The sequence below is a fragment of the Monodelphis domestica genome, chromosome 5, assembly GCF_027887165.1.
Source record: "Monodelphis domestica isolate mMonDom1 chromosome 5, mMonDom1.pri, whole genome shotgun sequence".
NCBI lineage: Eukaryota > Metazoa > Chordata > Mammalia > Didelphimorphia > Didelphidae > Monodelphis > Monodelphis domestica.
In genome coordinates, this window is record NC_077231.1 from 93751203 (window position 1) to 93769943 (window position 18741).

Consider the following 18741-nt stretch of genomic DNA (forward strand, 5'->3'; position numbering starts at 1 on the left):
CACCCTCACTGCCCAGTTTGCCAGCTACAACTCGAAATGAGATTCGTTATTTTTTTTTTGGTGGATCTCCTGCACATCTGGAGGGGGAAGGAGCCAGCTTTCCATTGTCTGAAAGGTGAGCTAAAATCACATCCACTCCAAGAAGCCAACGCATGCTTTTGAAGCATGTATTCTCTCTTAAAGCCCTCCATGGATCTTTATGACCCATCTGCTCTGCTGAGCACCCTCTCCAGTAGTTCGAGTGTGGCACAGAACACACCCGAACTCCTCCAGTGTTCAGTCTTAGAGCCCTAAGCTGCTACTAGCCAACCTAGCTGAGCCCAACATCCAAGGCTCACCATCCCACCTTAAGGGGCCCCTGAGAGCAGCTAGCTGCACCCTTAAGACAGGAATACACATGCATAGTGAAAGAGAGGAAGGTGTATGTCCAGATATTTAAGTGCTATCCCCTCCCCTCCAAAAAAAAGACCCTTTCACCTGAAATATCCAGATACTTAAAGGCATTTTTGTCTTGCACGACTATCCAAATGGTTACCTCATTTTTTCCATATCACTGTGGGTGTGCAGACTCAGGGCAAAAAAAAAAAAAATCAGCTATTCCACTTCATTGAACATTTATTTTTCCTATTTTCCTGTGGTCAGTGCAGAGAATACAAACCCCTTAAAACACTCCCCCCCTCCCCCGCCACCCCCCCCCCCCCCACCCTACCCCCGCGCCCCAGCAACGACAAGTTTAAATCAGGCATCAGGTCACTCCATCAAATGAGTTCCTAGCTAGTTTCTTGCTCTGGCTTGGAAGCTATGAAAATGTCTAATCTGCTTTAAAGATTCAGGGACTTTTCTGCCACATAAACATCTCCCTGCAGCTAGCTGCCTGTCACTTTCCACAATGGCCAATGAGTGTAGCTCAATGTCATGGCTGGAAGCCTTGGAATGATAGCAGCGGGGTGGAGGGGTTCTAGAAACCCATCAGACACATCAGAGCAAAGGTGGAAGCCGGGGCCGGGAAATTTGATCAGTCTCAACCATTAGGAAACAATCAATAGTAGGCACTGGAGCCAAGAGCAAACGGAGTTCTTAAAGCAAAGAATCTGGAATACAGCCTCTCCGTGGCTGCAGAGGCAGAAAACTTGAGCTTCTCCCCACGCAACCACCTACCCTCAAAGAGAGCAAAACTATCAGCAGCCCCCTCTATGCAGGGCTCTTCCTCCTCTGGCTCTGCTTGGCTGGCTAAGACCAACACTCATTTCCAGCCGCTAAACCGAAAGCCTGCCACCCGCCTCTTAGGAGCAATGCAGCCCCAGGGCCCAAGGGGGTGCGTGCACATACTGTATGGGTGGATGCTGGAACAGACGGTCCGCGTGTGTGCCTCCTGCTGCGGTAGCTTAGGGAGGTAGAGGGGGGCGGGTAACGTCTGACCAGAAGAGAAGTGTCTGGAGAAGAGGCACTGAGGTATCCCTGCCGGAGGGTCTGAATGGGTGTTCGAGAGAGAGAATACAAACGCACAACCTCGGCCCCCAAGTGTTTTCCAATCAAATATTCCACTTTGCAGCTGGAGTCAATACGCGCCCCCCCCCCAAGTATGTGCAAACAAGATGTAACAAGTGCTTGGGGATGAACACTGAAACATGTGGGGGGGGGGGGGTACCCTGATAAGTTTTTAAGGACCAAGTCTCATACATACACACACACACATAGACAGACCCACGCACCTCGGTTCGCAGTTCCCTCCCAGTAGAAGGGATAATGGGGGAAAAGGGGAAGGGGCTGCCCTTACCACTCTGCCGGAGAACCTCTCTGTAGCCCTCTTGACTTTGCCGTAGGTGCCCTTGCCCAGTGTCTCCTGCAGCTCGTAGCGGTGTTTGAGGTTGTGTTTGTGATGGTGGCGTTTCACGCCGTGCTGCTGCTGCTGTTGCTGCGGTTGCTGCTGCTGCTGCTGTTTCCTCAGCTCCAGGGCCGCCCCGGCCGGCCGGGTGCTAGCACCCGGCACCAAGCCCGCCGGGGCTGCAGCCCCCGACCCCGGGTCCAAGGCGGCGCCGCAGCAGCTCGGAGACGGAGGGGGGCAGGCCGGCCGCGGAGACGCAGCCCCCTCCATCTGCCCGAGCCGGAGGCGTGGGCTGGGCTGGGTTGAACTGGAGGGTCCCGGGGACTCCCCGGCTGGTCAGTCTCAGCGCTACTCCGAACGGCGCCTTCCAGCGCCCCCCGGCCCCCAGCGGCTCCAGCCCGCGCAGGGTCACTGACGGCTGCGGAGGTTGCTGTGGCTGTGGCCGCTGCTGCTGCTGCTGCACATCTGGCAGAGTCGCGCGCCCCGCCCCAGCCCGGCCCGGCCCGGCCCGCACCGGCCGCTCGCCCGTCCGCTCACCCGCAGCCGAGGCTCAGCAGAGGTGGCGGAGGGGGCAGCCGAGCCGCTGGGGTTGGTGAAGGGGAGGGCGGAGGCAGGGAAGTAAGGGGAGGGCTGGCCGGCCGCCGCGCCCCCGGCCCCTCCCGGGAAAGCTCGCGGGGCGGGGCTCAGGGGCGGGGCGGCTCGCTGGCCCCGGCCCCCCAGGACGGGCGGGCGGGGAGGAGCGGCCGGCGCGTCTAGGGCTTCCCCCGCCTCCCAGCCGCCGCCGCCGCCGCCGCCGCCGCCGGCGACGGCTACCGCGGAGCCTTCCCGGAGACCCCCGGGATTTGGAGGAGGAGGAGACGGAGGGGAGGGGTCTGCGTGTCTGAGCTCGCTCTTTGTGCAGCCGGGAAAGAGGAGGGGGAAGAGGATGGAGACTTTGGGGTGGAATAGGAAGAAAAGGAGGGAAGAGGATGCAGCCCCCAGCCCCAGCGGCTGCCTCAGTGCTCCTCCCCTCCTCCTCTTCCTCCTACTCCTCCCTCTCCGAGTCTTCCCGGCTTCCTCTAGCTGCCGGTGGACACAGCTCTCCCCGGCTGGGGCTCCTTTTGAGCGCGCACCGTCACCGTCACGGTCGAGCTGAGGCTGGCGTGGGGGGTGGGGAGAGCTTGAAGCTTGGACTCGGGGCGCCGGGGCCGCCCTTTCATTTTCCTTTAAATGCGTCGCTGGCAGAGGGGAGGGCAGCGGCGGCCGGCGGCCCGGAGGTGATTGGGCATAGAGGAGAGAAGGAGACCGGGAGGGGTGTATGGTTACAGGAGGTGAGTCACAGCCTCCTTCCTCCCTCCCTCCACGCTGACTTCGATTCCCTCCTTCCAGGCCTTCGGCTCCGCACCCCAATCTTCGGAACCCCACCTCCCCTGAGCTGTAGAACTGAACTTGGGGAACCCTAAGAGGCTCCTTCCCTCCAGCCCGAGCCCCTCCCTGGAGCAGGAGGCGGAGGGAGGGTCTCAGGGTGGAGAGGAACCCGGGGCCGGACCCTGACCTTGGCCACCCTTCCTGGAAGCCCCAAAAGGCTTCCAGGTAGAACCAGCTGGTTGGGAGCTTCTTTTGCTTGGGGGCCGGACGAGTGCATGCCAGAGGCATGCTTCGATACCATCAGGCTGCAACAGTGACCTGAGCAGATGGATTCAAGTGGGGAAGCTAATGTTCCAGGGCCGAGAGAGCCCTCAAGCCCCACCAAGAGGGTCCAGGGGCTGCTGCACCGTTCCTGCAGCCAAGAGCAGGCCTGGGCTCCTCTTGGAAAGATAGTTTCCTTTCTGTCAACTGCAAATGGCAGGACACTTTTCCTAGATAAGCCATGGAAATAGATATGGGAGGGTTCCTACATACCCCTCCCCCACTAGAATTAGTATCTAGTGATGATCTAAGAAAGACTTAGGCATTAACTGGGCACCGCCTCAGTCCTAGAAAGTGAACAGGAAAGGAAGGAGAAAGGAGGCTATGTGAGCAGGAAGCCACATGAAATGAAAAGTGGGACTTGCTCAATTTTTAGTAGCAGCAGAAGCTCTAAGGGAATAGAGCTCCCCTAATCAGGAAGATCTGGGTTCAGATTTCACACATTCTGACTTTGTGAACCTGGACAAGTCCCTTAACCTTTCTATACCACCGCAGCAGTTCTCTAAGACTATTATTGTTTGTTTTTTATTTTAACCCCTACCTTCTGGCCTAGAAACAAGTCTAAGACAGAAGGGTAAAGGCTAGATTCACAGGGCTGCCCAACTGCCCCTTCTAAGACTATTAAATTCCAGCAAAGGTGAAGTCTGTTTTGGTAGAGCCCTACACCAGTCAAATCCCTATTTCTAACATGATAAAAAGGACTCTGGACTCTGTCCAGAATCCTCAAAATCATCAGTATTATTTTACGTTGGGAAGTAAGCATCCTCTTGGAGTCTTGCGTCTACCACCTCGTCAGTGTCCCATTTCCAGTGTCCGTCAATAAACATTTATTAAATATCTACAGAGAAAGCAAAAAGACCATTCCTGCCCATAAGGAGCTAACAATCCTAATAAGGGGGGAAACAAGCAAACAGCTCCTATCTAGAAATAAACTATGGACTGAATAAAGCGGAAATAATCAACAAAGGGAAGGAAGGGAGAGTGAGAAAGGTTTCCTAGAGGAGGTGGGATTTTTGCTGGGACTTGAAAGAAGCCAGGAGGTAGAGAGGAGGAGAGAGAGCATCCCATTCACCAGGGACAGCCAGTGAAAATGCCCTGAGTCAAAGGATAGTTCATCTCGAGAGAGCAAAGGCAAGAGGACTGATGTTACTGGGTTGGAAAGTATGTGGAGGGGGGAGATGCAAGACTGGAAAGGGAATGGGGCTCTGAATGCCAAACAATTTCATATTTGGGCCTGAAGGGGACAGGAAGTCACTGGAGTTTATTGAGCAGAGAGATGACATGGCCAGACCTACACTTTAGGAAAATCACTTTGGTGGCTGGATATAGAATGGATTGGAGAGACTTGAAGCAGGCAGCTATTTCAACAGTAGACCAAGCATGGTGTGATGAGAGATTTTGCCAAGATAGGTAGCTATGTCAGAGTTAGAAAGGGGCATGTGTGAGAGATGTTACAAAGGTAAAATTAACAGCCCTTGGCATCTATTTCCGTTCCATTTTATGAGGAAAAAAAAGATGGGAAGTGACTAGACCAAGACATCTGATTCCAAATCCAGCATCCCTTCTGCTGTACCAGTAGAGAAGGTTAAACTAGATGGCCTCTGATATCCCTTTGATTTCCAGGTCTGTGATCCATGATATCTGGGCCTCAGTTTCCCCATCCATAAAATGAGAAGGTTGGACTAGAGGGCCTCTGAAGACCCTTTCTTTCCAAGTCTATGACACCATAACTATCCCAACACTATTATGAAAAATAAGAAATGATTTATCATTATGAAAATAATAAATCTTTTAATATTAAAGAGGGAGAATAGAGATCTCTATGATCTCATGAGAAAAACCCCCTAAACTGATCATCAGATGATCTGGGTTCTAATCCTGACTGCTGTTGACTCACTATAACATTGGGCAAGTTACTCCCCTTCTCTAAACATCAGCTTCTTCTACAAAATAGGTAGACTGGACTAGAAAGGCTCCTCTAGTCTAACATTCTAAAATGTTTCTGTAGAAAATAGGAAGAGTCCACAGACCCTTATAATTCCAAATGATCAAGAAGTTCAGTCAATTTCTTTAAACTAGTAAGAAAGTGTTTCTTATGATTTCCACACTCTAGTGACACAAAATTAAACAAAATTCTTAATTTTTCAACTAAATAGCTCCACAGTTTGGCTCCCACTTACCTATCCAATCTTCTCCATATCAGTCTCCTAGTCAGACTAGCCTACAGGCTATCCCCTATCTCTGGAATGTAATCTGTCCTCACCATTTACAATTCCTTACTTCCTTCTTGATCTGCATCAAGGGTTCTTCACTTTTCTTGTGCCATGGAGCCTTTTGGTAATCTGGTGATACCCAAGGACCCCTTGTCAAAATCAGATCATCCTAAAGCAGCATTAAAAAATAATGGGATTGTAGACTGCATCCATGGAGCCAAAGTATCTAGATGGCAGAAAATGGTAATCCCACTGACCTCTGCCCTACTAGGGCCACATCAAGAACATGTCTGGAGGGCATCGAGATGGCTCAGTGGATTGAGAGCTATGCCTAGAGGTGGGTTCAAATCTGGCCTCAGATACTTCCTAGCTGTGTTGACCTTGAGCAAGTCACTTAAACCCAATTACCTCACTCTTACAGCCCTTCTGCCTGGGAACTGATATTTGATATTGATTCTAAGGCAGAAGGCAAGGATTTTTTAAAAAATCATTTGTGAATGAGTCAAGAAGTCAAAGATTTAGAACTGGAAAAGACCTTACAGGTCAAGCTCATTATATAAATAAGAAGCTAAGATCAGATGAGATTAGCCAGCTTGACCACCATTAGGCAAGTAGTAAGCTGCAGGGCTGTGATTTGAACCTAGGTCCTCTTATTCCAGGGGCAGCATATTTTTCACTATATGATGTGAATGTGATTAGCATGGACAATCAAGAAGATGGAAGGGACAAGATGTGTTCAAGTAACCTGGAAGAAGGGTTGGTTGGGTCCAGAGGGACTCAACTGGTGCTGGGCAGCTAGCTTACAGCGTGTGTAGAGTTCAGAATCTGGAGTTGAAGCTTGCCTCAGATGGCGCCTTGCTATAAGATCAGGCAGCTCACCTAAGCTCTCCCTACCTGTAAAATGACTTGATGACCTCGAGGTTATCCTCTAGCTTTCAGTCCATGATGTATGAAATGTAGAAAGTCTGAGTCAGCTCAATATAAAGAAGATCTAGGGGAGGGAAAGAACATGAATCATGGAACCATGGAAAAATATTTAAAATTTTTAAAAAGATAGACCATCCTTCCAATTAGAGACTGCTTCTCCAAAATAGAACTGGTTGCCTTGCTAGGGAGAGAGTTCCCCATCACTGAAAGTGTCCAAGCAAGGGCTTATATGGCCACCTATCAAGTAGAGAGGAATCCTGTGTTGAGGGAGGTTGAAGTAGACAGCCTTGAAGCTCCCTTCTAAGATTCTAGGGGCAGCTAATTGGCACAGAGGTCAGAGTACCAGGTTTGAAGAAATCTTAGACTCTTTCCTAAGTTCAAATTTAGCTTCAAACACTTCCTAGTTAAGTGACCCTGGAGAAGTCACTTAACTTTGTTTGCCTCAGTTTCCTCATCTATAAAATGAGTTGGAGAAAGAAATGGCAAACTACTACAATACTTCTGCCAAGAAAACCCCCAAATGGGGTCACAAAGAATCAGACATGATGGAAACGACAGAATAACAAAGATTCTAAGATCATACATACTCCAAAAATAAAACAACATAGATTTGAAATTATCTGGATTTAGGGGCAGTTGGGTGGCTCAATGAATTGAAAGCCAGGCCTAGAGATGAAAGGTCCTAGGTTCAAATCTGGCCTCAGACACATCCTAGTTGTGTGACCCTCAAGAAGGTGAAGATAAGAAAGAAAGAAAAAAGAAAAAGAAAGAAAGAAAGAAAGAAAGAAAGAGAAAGAAAGAGAAAGAAAGAAAGAAAGAAAGAAAGAAAGAAAGAAAGAAGAAAGAAAGAAAGAAAGAAAGAAAGAAAGAAAGAAAGAAAGAAAGAAAGAAAGAAAGAAAGAAAGAAAGAAAGAAAGAAAGAAAGAAAGAAAGAAAGAAAGAGAGAAAGAGAGAAAGAGAGAAAGAGAGAAAGAGAGAAAGAGAGAAAGAGAGAAAGAGAGAGACATTATCAGAATTTCTTGAACCAAAGGAATTCTTTAATCCCTTACCATTCTGATTTAGAATCAATACTGAGTATTGGTTCCAAGACCTAAGAACTGTCAGGGCTAGGCAATGGGGGTTAAGTGACTTGCCCAGGGTTACCCAGTTAGGAAACATCAGGTCAAATTCAAACACAAGACCTCCTGTCTCTAGGCATAGCACTCAATCCAATGAATCACCTAGCTTTCCCCACAAAGAGGCATTTTGTGTCATTTGTGACATCAGTTAGCATAATTAGGAAAGCAGCAGTTCCCTTTGGCTGCCATTTTTTCCTTGGTTCTCTAGATGATTTTGTACATATAGATATTTCACAGATGAAATTTGCATTGTCAAGCAGAGGGAATACAGAGAATCGGTAAACAGTCAAAAACAAATTAAATATGTAAATGATGGATATGATTTGGGGCATTACACTGACATCCAACCACAATAACTCATTGGGGGATACATGACATTTAATGTAGAACAGATGACTGAAGGAAAGCCAACAATACTGCTGAAGCAAACAGAAAGAAGTCAGAATTCAGCATACAAAATACCTCTCTGCTTTGCATCCACCTTATTACTAGACTGGAAGTTTCTTGAGGGCCAGGGCTGTATCTTATCTCAATTTCAGAAGCCCACTCCATCCCCACCCAGGTTGCTCACCTTGCTTTGCACTTTGGAACTATTCCTTGAATTCAAATAATCCAGAGGCTTTTATTAGGCCACTTCTACAGGCCAGGCATTGGACAGAGATAAAAGTAGGAAAGGTGATTACAACCTGGACAATGTACACTCATCAACAGTTACAAAATTAACAAGAAGTTAACAAGAAAAAGCCCTAACAGCTGAGGAAGAGGTGTTGAATTGGACAGGAATCTCACCAATGCCTGCCTCTTGTTGTCACTGAGGAATTTCAATCATGTCTGACTCTTCCATGATCCAAACTGGGTATTTCCCAAGTAAAGATGCTGGAGTGGTTTGCCAAGTCCTTCTCCAGCTCATTTTACAGAAAAAGAAACTGAGGCAAACAGGATAAAGTGATTTGCCAAAGGTCACCCAACTGGGAAGTGTCTGAGACCAGATTTGAACTCAAGAACATGTCTTCAGCCTTAAAGACAGGAGGACCTAAGTTCAAATCTGGCCTCAGATACTTCCCAGCTGGGTGACTGGGAAAATCACTTAATCCCCATTTCCTAGCCCTTACTGCTCTTCTCCCTAGGACTCATATGCAGTATTGATTCTAATATGGAAGGTGAATGGTTTAAAAAATGGTTAAAAAAATTATGAGTCTTCCTGACTCCATACCCAGCAGTCTTATCTTCTGAAACACTTGGCTGCCCCTTGTATTTTTTTTTTCAATATATTTTATTTGATCATTTCCAAGCATTATTCGTTAAAGACATAGATCATTTTCTTTTCCTCCCCCCCACCCCCCATAGCCGACGCGTAAGTCCACTGGGCATTAGATGTTTTCTTGATTTGAACCCATTGCTTTGTTGATAGTATTTGCATTAGAGTGTTCATTTAGAGTCTATCCTCTGTCATGTCCCCTCAACCGCTGTATTCAGGCAGTTGCTTTTTCTCGGTGTTTCCACTCCCATAGTTTATCCTTTGCTTATGAATGGTGTTTTTTTCTCCTGGATCCCTGCAAATTGTTCAGGGACATTACACCACCACCAATGGAGACTGCCCCTTATATTTTACAGATGAGGAAGATGGGGCCCAAGGAAGGAGTCACATCTAGGAAGCATCTGAAGGAGGATGCAGATTCCAGGTTCTGGGCTCTATGCACTATGCAAGTTCATCCCTCTGCACTCAAGACAGAGCCTGCTCCTGGGTGGCACAGCATGTCCCTTCTATGCTTTCAATCCCCCATGCCCATGGCCATGCAAGTAATACGATTTTAATTAAGTCTTTCTGATTCCATAGTCAGTAGTCTTTCCATTGCATCTTCCCATGATACTATGCTGCAAGAAAGCCATTTCTTATACGGTATAGAACCTTAGAGTCCGAAGGAATCTCAGGCCACCTAGTCCAATCTTTACCTGACCACCAGTTCCTTCAGCAGCATCTTTGACAAGGGATCATCTAGCCTTTGCTTGGTGACCTCCAATGATGGAGAACTCACTACCTCCCAAAGCAATTCACAGCACTTTGGGCTAGCTTGAACTATTAGGAAGTTGTGTTTTGTTTTGTTTTTCCCAGCCAGGGACAAACTACTCTAGTGTCTTTGCCAAGAAAACCCCAAATGGGTCGTGAAGAATTGAACATGACTGATGTGACTGAACAACAACAATAAATGTTTATTAGTTGACTGGTCTGGCTTTTTTTAAAAAGTCAACTAAAATTAGTATCTTCTTTTAGATTTTAGATAATGAAAATTTATTTAAACAACTCAGCAGTGAAAAGGGAATCTTGTAACAAGGTCACAGTGGAACTCTGGATTACTTAGGACAATATAATGGATCCCAAATCAGAAAACCTTGGTTCTAGTTAATCGATTAACAGGCATTTGTCATGACTTTGTTATTAACTCTCTGCCTCAGTTTCTTCCTCTGTCACATAAGGGTATTGAATTAGAGACTCTCCAGATTGCCTTCTTATTCCCAGTTCTGTGATTCATATTCTAGCTATCTGACCCTAAGCAAGCCACTTCTCTGTGAGCCTTAGTTTCTTCATTTGAAAAAGAATGAGGGTAGAATCTCTTAAGCCCCCTCCAGCTTCTGATCTTCTGAGACTCTTTAAGAAGTCATAAAACTGAGAGTAATTAGGTGAATAGTTGATAGAGCTCCAGGCCTAAAGTCAAGAGGACTCTGGGTTCAAATGTGGCTTCATAAACTTCCTAGCTATGTGACTCTAAGCAAGTCACTTAACTCCATTTGCCTAATCCTTGCCTTTCTGTCTTAGAATTGTTACTAGGGAAAAAAAAGTAAAGGTTTATTTGTTTTTGTTTTTTAAAGAAGTCACAAAATCATCAATTTGCAGTTAAATGAAAGCTTTGGAAATCAGGTCCAAACTCTTTATTTTACAGATGAAGAACCTGAGGACCAGATGCATTAAGGGGGTGTTCCTAGGTCAGACAACTAGTAAGTGACTGAGGCAGCAGGATCTGAACTCGGGTCATTCCGACACCAGGTCCAATGTTCTACCCCATGGCCTCTCAGAAGACCTTCACCTTCCCTTTCCTAGTTCAAAGTTTCGCTGGGGTTTTGTTTGTTTTGCTTTTCAATTGTGTCTTTTATTTTTTTTAGTAGTATCTTGAAACTGAGAAATAATACAGCCTCTTCCTGGTGAATAAAATAGAAGAGATTAGTCTGGGAGGACTGCAATAAAGACAGAAAAAATTCCCAGGCCACAGGGGAAGGACTGGCAATGCTCCAGAAATACAACACAATCCCACCCTGGAAAAAGGGAACAATCAAAGGTCAGAGGGCTGGCACAAGAATAGCCAATGCTGCCAGCCCAGCCAGGAAATCTAGGGAGTGCTTTGGTGCCAAAAGTTGCCTTTGACTCCAGCTTTCTGGAATCCCCTGGCTTTCACTGATGTCCCTGAAGTGGGACCTGATTATCCTAGATTTAGAGATGGGGGGTGGTGGGGGGTGGATGGGAAAGGACCAAAGCCACCCCATTCAACTTGGTTACTACTGGTATGGCCTTGGGCAAGTCACTTACCCCACTCCCCACCCCCAAATGCAGCAGCATCACTGAGTTTCCTCAACTATAAAACAAGAAGTGGGGAGCAGGGCTAAACAGTCTCTGAGGTCCCTTCCAGCTTTCCTATGATATATGGCCTTATGAACCTTGAAGTCCAGAGAAGTGACTTGATTTGCCCAACAGGGCACTAGCTGGGCTTCAAAACTTAGCTCTTCAGAATCTCAATCCATTGTTCAATCTACTAGAACAGAGGGCCTGAACCTTGTTGAGTCCTGGACCCTCTGGAGAATACGGACCCCCTCCCAGAATAATGTTTTTAAATGCATAAGACAAAATATACCAGATTACAAGGAAACCAATTAAACTGAAATACAGCTATTAAAAAAAAATCTTCAAAATAAATTCATAGCCCCACTGAGATTCTTCCTGTGATCCCAAGTTAAGAATCCCTGTACTAGACCATTTTAAAAAGTATGATATCTAGCCCAACATCCTCCCTTCATAGATGAGGAAACTGAGGCTCAGTGGTCTCAAATAATATACATTTTCCCTTTCCACTTCTCATTGACCCATTATTTATATTCCTTCTGGGGGTGGAAGAGGGAGTAGATAGAATATCTCCAAAGATAAGTAAGTATAATTTCAAAGTCATTGCAAAGGGGTAAAGGACAAACAATTAGAGGAGGGGGGCAGAAAAGGTCTCATATAAAAATCAAGAACAGAATTGTGTTCTGGGGAATAGCAGGAATCATAAAAGATGGAAATTAGATCTCAAGTTTCTTCCAGTTCCAAACCTCATGACAACTGAGACAATTATCTGCATAATTTGGCCACCAGACAAAATATCTCAAGCAAAACAGACTTCATTTCTCTCTGTCTCTGTCTGTCTCTCCATCTCTTTCTCTTTCTCTCTCCATCTCTTTCTCTCTCTAGATATCTATCTGCCTCTCTTTGACTCTCTTTCCATCTCTTTCTCTCTCCATCTTTCTCTGTCTCTCTCTTCATCTCTATCTGCCTCTCTTTGTCTCTCTCTAGTTCCACCTCTCCCTCTCTCCATCTCTTTCTCTCTCCCTCTCTCCATCTCTTTCTTTCTCTCTCTCCATCTCTCTCTCCATATATCTATCTGCCTCTCTTTGTCTCTCTCCATCTCTATCTTGGTCTCTCCCTCTCTCCATCTCTTTCTGTCTCTCTCCATCTCTCTCTCCATATATCTATCTGCCTCTCTTTGTCTCTCTCCATCTCTATCTTGGTCTCTCCCTCTCTCCATCTCTTTCTGTCTCTCCATATATCTATCTGCCTCTCTTTGTCTCTCTCCATCTCTTTCTCTCTCCCTCTCTCCAACTCTTTCTGTCTCTCCATCTCTCTCTCCATATATCTATCTGCCTCTCTTTGTCTCTCTCCATCTCTATCTTGGTCTCTCCCTCTCTCCATCTCTTTCTCTGTTTCTCCATTTCTTTCTCTTTCTCTGTCTCTGTCTGTGTGTGTGTGTGTGTGTCTCTGGCTTTCTCTGTCTCTGTCTCTCTCTCTGTGTCTCTGTCTCTCTGTGTGTCTCTCTCTGTCTCTCTCTCTCACACACACATACACACTCACTCTCTCACACACACACTCACTTTCTCTGTCTCTGTCTCTCTCTGTTTCTCTGTCTCTCTCTGTCTCTCTCTGTCTCTCTCCCTCTCTCTGTCTCTCTCTCTCTCTCTGTCTCTCCCTCTCTCTCTGTCTCTCTCTGTCTCTCTCCTCTCTCTCTCTCTCTCTCTCTCTCTGTCTCTCCCTCTCTCTCTCTCTCTCTCTCTCTCTCTCTCTCTCTCTCTCTCTCTCTCTCTCTCTCTCAAGTAGCCCTGACTTCTCTCACCATATTCACTAAAATGGTAGGTCCAGAGCCTTGGTGCCAGGTCCTCTGTTGAGTCATGTTTACTGTCACCAGGGATTTCGGCTCCTAAAGACAGGCATGAGGACAAGAACATTTCTGGCATGTTGCAGGCCTGTCAGTGACGGGAGCAGCATGCTGTCCACCTGTTCCTGAGCGGTGACACGTTCCCCTTAGATGGTACAAAGCTCCTCTCCGCCTGGCCTGAGTGGAGACAGGCTGAGCAGCTGACTGCCCAGTGAGTAAGATGTTACCCATTTCATCGATGTCCAGGCAACACCTCTTCCCCTGCCCCCTGAAATTCCACTGTCACCAGCTCATAATCACCAACCATTTCTAACTCTGCCTCCTTCCCAGGGCATAACGCTGTGGAATGTGCAGGGAAACTATTCTTTCTACCTATCCCAGAAGAATCTTTGCAATACAGAGTTCCACTGATAGGATCATAGCTGAAAGGACCCCAGAGGTTGTCTAGATTAGTGGCTTTATTTTATAGATGATGAAACTGAGGCTCAGAGAGATTAAGGAATTTGCCCCGCAGATAGACAGTGTGTGAGAATCAGAATTTGAACTCAGGCCCTCCAAAACCAGAATGAGTACCCTTCCCCTGTATTTCATGGCACCTATGTGATGTTTCTTCCTCTGGCACAGCAGAATGTCCTGTAAAGAACAGAGAATTTTCAGCCAGAAGACCTAAAGGCAAGTCCTACTAACTGCTTTTTACTTATGTGACCCTGAGCGGGCAATTGAACTTCCTTGGACCCCAGTTTCCTCAGTCATATGAGAGAACTGGACTAGGGTTCCTTGAAGATTTCTTCCTGCTCTTAATATACATTATTTTCCTACATCTTCTCTCTGCCTGTAGACCACAGATCAAAGGGGGATGGCAATGAAAGGGGCCCAAAGGAGCATTTGATCTTGCCCCCTTCGTTTTCAAAATGGAAACTTCTTCTATTACTGGCATTTCCCATGAATTTACATGCAGAAGCAATTGAACAATCCTTTGTAAAAAATAAATGAATAAATAATGAAGTCAAATCAACAACAAACATTGATTCAACACTTACTGTATGCCTGCACTTTACTAAGCAATGCAAATACAAATACAAACACTAGCCAAAAAAGATGAGTTTATGTTCTAATAAGGGAAGACAATACATAAAAGCAAGATGAAAAGGGAAGGAGGGAAGGGAAAGGAGATCTGCAGGGGGATATGACGGAGAGAAAAAAATATCTAGAGAGACCGAAGTAGAGCCCAGAGAGGAATGATGAAGGGAACATGGCTGGTGTATACACTTTCCTTAAGATAGGGGTGCTAGACTATACCCAAAGGATTTTAAGTTGTGTATCCTCTTTGACCCAGCAATACCATCAGTATGTCTATTTCCCAAAGAGATCAAAGAATAAAGGAAATGGGTTTAGATTTGTTTTTTAAACCCTTTTCTTTTGTCTTAGAGCTAATACTACACATTGGTTCCAAGGCAGAAGAGTGGTAAGGGTTAGGCAATGGGGTTAAGTGACTTGCCCAGGGTCACACAGTTAGGAAATGAAGGACTTCAAAGTGAAATGAGAACTGGGAGATCATGGGGCACAGTGATAACTTGAGGTCTCACAGCTAGTAAATGGGAGAGTTGAGTCAAACACTCCTAATTTTAAGACAAAAGCCCTGACTACTGGACCCAAAATCCTGGCCCCAGTCAAATGTCTAGATATCCTTTCTTGAGACTCCCATCCCTTCTCAGTTTAAGACATTTCTCAACTCCTGACATTTTTTTCTGGCTGTCCCCCATGCCTATAATGTTCTTCCTCTTCAACTCTTCCTATTTACCTCCCTTTAAGTTCCAATTAAAATCCCATCTTTAACAAGAAGCCTTTCTCACTCCCTTTTCCTTCTAGTGCCTTCTCTCTATTATTTCCTGCTTATCCTATATAGACTTGCTTTGTATATATTGATTTGTCTATCATCTCCTTTATTAGATTGTAAGTTCCTTGAGGGCAGGGGCAGTCATGTGCCTCTTTTTGTATCTTCCGTGCTTGGTGCATAGATAATATTAATTAATTTAATAAATCAATTTAATTAATTAAAATAAAACAAGAAAAAATGTTTATTGACTAAGATCACCCTGAGAATAAGTGAAAGAATCAAGATTTGAACCTAGATTGAACTCTAAATGGCAAACTCCCTGAGGCTTCAGTTATTTCCTGACTCTGTTCCTTCCCATCTGTGCTTATGCATTATATTAATACATGTTTATGGGTTGTTCAGGCCAGAGACTTTAGTGCTGAAAAGAATCTTGAGTATCTTATAATTAGCAATATTGGCACCTACAGCAAGTTTGGTGGTAGAGGGTGAAGGGAGGGGCCTCAGACCTTGGGGTCCCCATGGTGGGTCGGGGCAGAACTCAGGGCTCACCAAGTCTGGGGCCATCCAGTGTGAAAATGAGATTTACTCCACCCTACTTATTCTTTAGATTTTTAGCCACCAGGAATGTATATACCCCCACTTAAGAATTTAGTGTGGGACAGGAAGGTCTAAGAGCCATGTGTGCTAGGAAGTGACAAATCAGAAACAACTGACTGCCTCCTGGGCAAGCCAAAGACAAGTTTAAGCCACCATTGGTATACGTAAGGCACAGGAAGTGATGCAAAGAACAGCCTTTACATTTGGTGGCCACTTCCTGTGAGGGGTTTTCACCTTTGAATTTGGCCTTGGAGGAGCCCAGGTTGAGATCTCAGACTGCTTCCCTTTGGACTGACATGTGGTGAGTGAAAAGACTGACTCCCTTTCCTTGGCTTTCTGGAGACACTAGCCTCTGGAGAGGCCCCTCATCTTGGAGGAGGCCTTATGGCTGGAAGCCTTGTTAAATTTAATCCTCTAGACCCTCTCAACCCTTGCTGGGGCCTCTGAATTCTTGCCTGGTTCAGACCAGGCCGGAGCAGCGCTCTCTCTCTCTCTCTCTCTCTCTCTCTCTCTCTCTCTCTCTCTCTCTCTCTCTCATTTCCTTAATTTCTTCTCTCTATTTGCAAATGAACAACCATAAAAAGTCATTCTGACTTGAGTAATTAATTGGAATTTAGTAATTAAATTCCTGGCAACCAAACTCTCAAATATTCAGTCCAACCATACTTTTTACCCCTTACCAGGGGAAGTGGGTCTTTCACCTGGGGTGCAGCCACAGTGGAAGGAGTTCAATTTGGTAATACAACCGAGGAAGCTGTCAGATGATGTGTATTTCCTCTCCAAAGAGCTTCCTATTTTAACCAACTGTCCTTGCTAACTAGGTGCTAAGCTCAGATGTTTCAGCCTTCAGGGCTGTATATATTCTGTTAACACACTCTACATTTCCTCTCCCTTTGATAAAGTCCTACCTGCCTGGTCCTAGTTACAGTTCCAACCTAATCTAACCCTCATTTTAAACTTTTTAGATTTTTAATTTCATTTTTTCATCCTTTTTACAGAATAGGAAACTGAGGCCTGGAAGAGAGAAGGAACTTACTCAAAATCATACAAGCAATAAGGAACAAATTCTTGTTTCAAAGTCAAGGTCACTTAGCTCAAAATACAGAGTTCTTTTTGATGTAATGCTATTCCTTTTTTGTACTATGTAAAGAGTAAAAAGAAACCCAGTCTTGATGTTATCAAAGAACTGAGTGCAAATCCCACCTTGATCTCTTCACCTCACACTTCCCCTTTTCCTCATCTGGAAAACAAGGTTGATAAGTATTTGTGGTTAATAAATGATCAACACTTTCCAATTTTTTTTATAAAGCTCAGAGAAGATCATGTCCCAATCCCTAAAGCTATTAGTGCCCTGGGTGTGGGGGGGTATTCTGTTACATTCCTATATCACAAGAGCTTTGCAAACCTTAAAGAATCAGGAATAGGAGGCAACTAGATGGCATGTTAGATAAAGCACCAATCAGGGGGCCCTGAGTTCATAGTTGACCTCAGACAAGTTCCTAGATGTGTGACCATGGACAAGTCACTTAACCACAGTTGCCTAGCCCTGGCTGCTCTTCTGTCTTAGAACTGAGACTAAAATAGAAGGTAAGGAAAAGGAGGGGGATTGTTTCTTTTTGTGTTATCAGTTCCAAAGACTAGCACATATTAACCAGTTAATTGTTCATTAATATGTAACAATAACATTCCCAATGAACATTTAGTCCATCAATTGAATGCTTAATTAAATGAATTATTAACCAATATTTAATTTAATTAATGATTAACCACTTAATCCTTTAATTGGATTATGTAAGAATGGTCGTCCTGAGAATGTAAGCTCCTTCAGGGCAGGGATTGGTTTTTGGCTTTTGCCTTCTTATCCCCAGTCCTTCCCACTTCAGAAATATTTGTTGATTAATGGGTTGGGTGAGGCTGAGAGAAGGGAGGTGACTCCTGGCTCCCTCTGAAAGTTCCTGGCCGAGCTGTGGATAATTACCTTCTTCCTTGGCCACCAACCCAGCCCTCCGAGGCAAAAGTGACAAATTAAACAGAAAGGAAAGTCCTAAAGATCAGTTCACGCGATAATCCCAAGAATTCTGTTTCTTCTCCGCCGGTCAGCCTGCCAAGAAGCACTTAAAAGTCTCTAGCATGTGCCCAGGACTTTGCCAAGCACTAGGGGTACAAAGAAGAAAGAGGACCCAAAGAGACTGCCCGTCTGTGCAGTGCAGAGAAGGAAGCCTGTCTCCCCGGTATGAAGTAAAGTGAATATTTGGCACACGTCTCTGGGCTTTGATCTCGCCATCGGCTATGTGCCCAAGTAGACAGAGCAGCGAGGGGCACCTTCATCCCGATTCCTCCCTCCTGCAGAGGCTTTAAAAGAATCTCCCGCTTGCATGCCTCAAATGTTTGACCTGCAAGTCTCCACTGAGCAGCCTAGCCGGGTAAGTGCTAATGTTAGAAGCACATGGCTCTAGCTACTGATGGAGAATGATCCGCGTGCAGCTACAGCTGGAATTGGAGGCAGAAATCCCTTCCGCCAGCGCCACCAAGCGGCTAAGGATGCACGTACCCCAGCCCTCTCCCCTTAGAAACCCCACAAACAGGAAACCACTTTTCTAGGGGCAGGCGAAGGGGGATGGGGGTGAATTCCATTCCTTCTTTGCAAGCAGTGGAATCCAGAGCGCTGGTCCTCACAGGAAAGGAGGGCAAGGCTCAGATGGAAGGGTGGGCAGAATTCAGGGCAGCTTCAGAGGGAATTGCTTCTCAAGGGCAGAAAAATGTGGCCGCCTCCAACCTTTATGGAGAGATGTTAGACGCTTAGTGAGATTTAGACTCCAGTCCAATAACCATTTAGCTGTGTGACCTCCACTGCCATCCCTTAATATCTCAGTTTCCTCTTCTATAAAATAGGGAAAATACTCACCTAGTCTTCCATTGATTGATATTTCTTGGTGACATCATGGATACAGTCTGATCCTAAATTCAAATTCTGTCTCAAATTCTTAGTAGTTTTACGGCCCTGGGCAAAGTCTCTTAACTTCTCTCTCAGCCTCAGTTTCTTTAACTGGAAAATAGAAAAAATACTTATCGGAGTTATTTTTGTAATTGATTCTCTAGGATT

The 18741-nt window shown here is 45.6% G+C and overlaps 2 protein-coding genes across 2 annotated transcripts in view; one reads left to right on the forward strand and one right to left on the reverse strand.

Annotated features, from left to right (window-relative positions):
* NUAK1 (NUAK family kinase 1) overlaps positions 1–2385 on the reverse strand; it is an 82093-nt gene extending 79708 nt beyond the window's left edge. Inside the window, exon 1 of the mRNA XM_001374620.4 lies at positions 1778–2385. Within this exon, the coding sequence (XP_001374657.1) occupies positions 1778–2095 (318 nt within the window). The 5' untranslated portion in view covers positions 2096–2385. The remainder of the gene's footprint in view (positions 1–1777) is intronic.
* The window catches only part of LOC103104874 (uncharacterized), a 34442-nt gene extending 21228 nt beyond the window's left edge, over positions 1–13214 (forward strand). The window contains exon 3 of the mRNA XM_056800636.1: positions 9366–13214. Coding sequence (XP_056656614.1) covers positions 12111–13214 — 1104 coding nt within the window. The 5' untranslated portion in view covers positions 9366–12110. The remainder of the gene's footprint in view (positions 1–9365) is intronic.
* The last annotated feature ends 5527 nt before the right edge of the window (positions 13215–18741 follow it).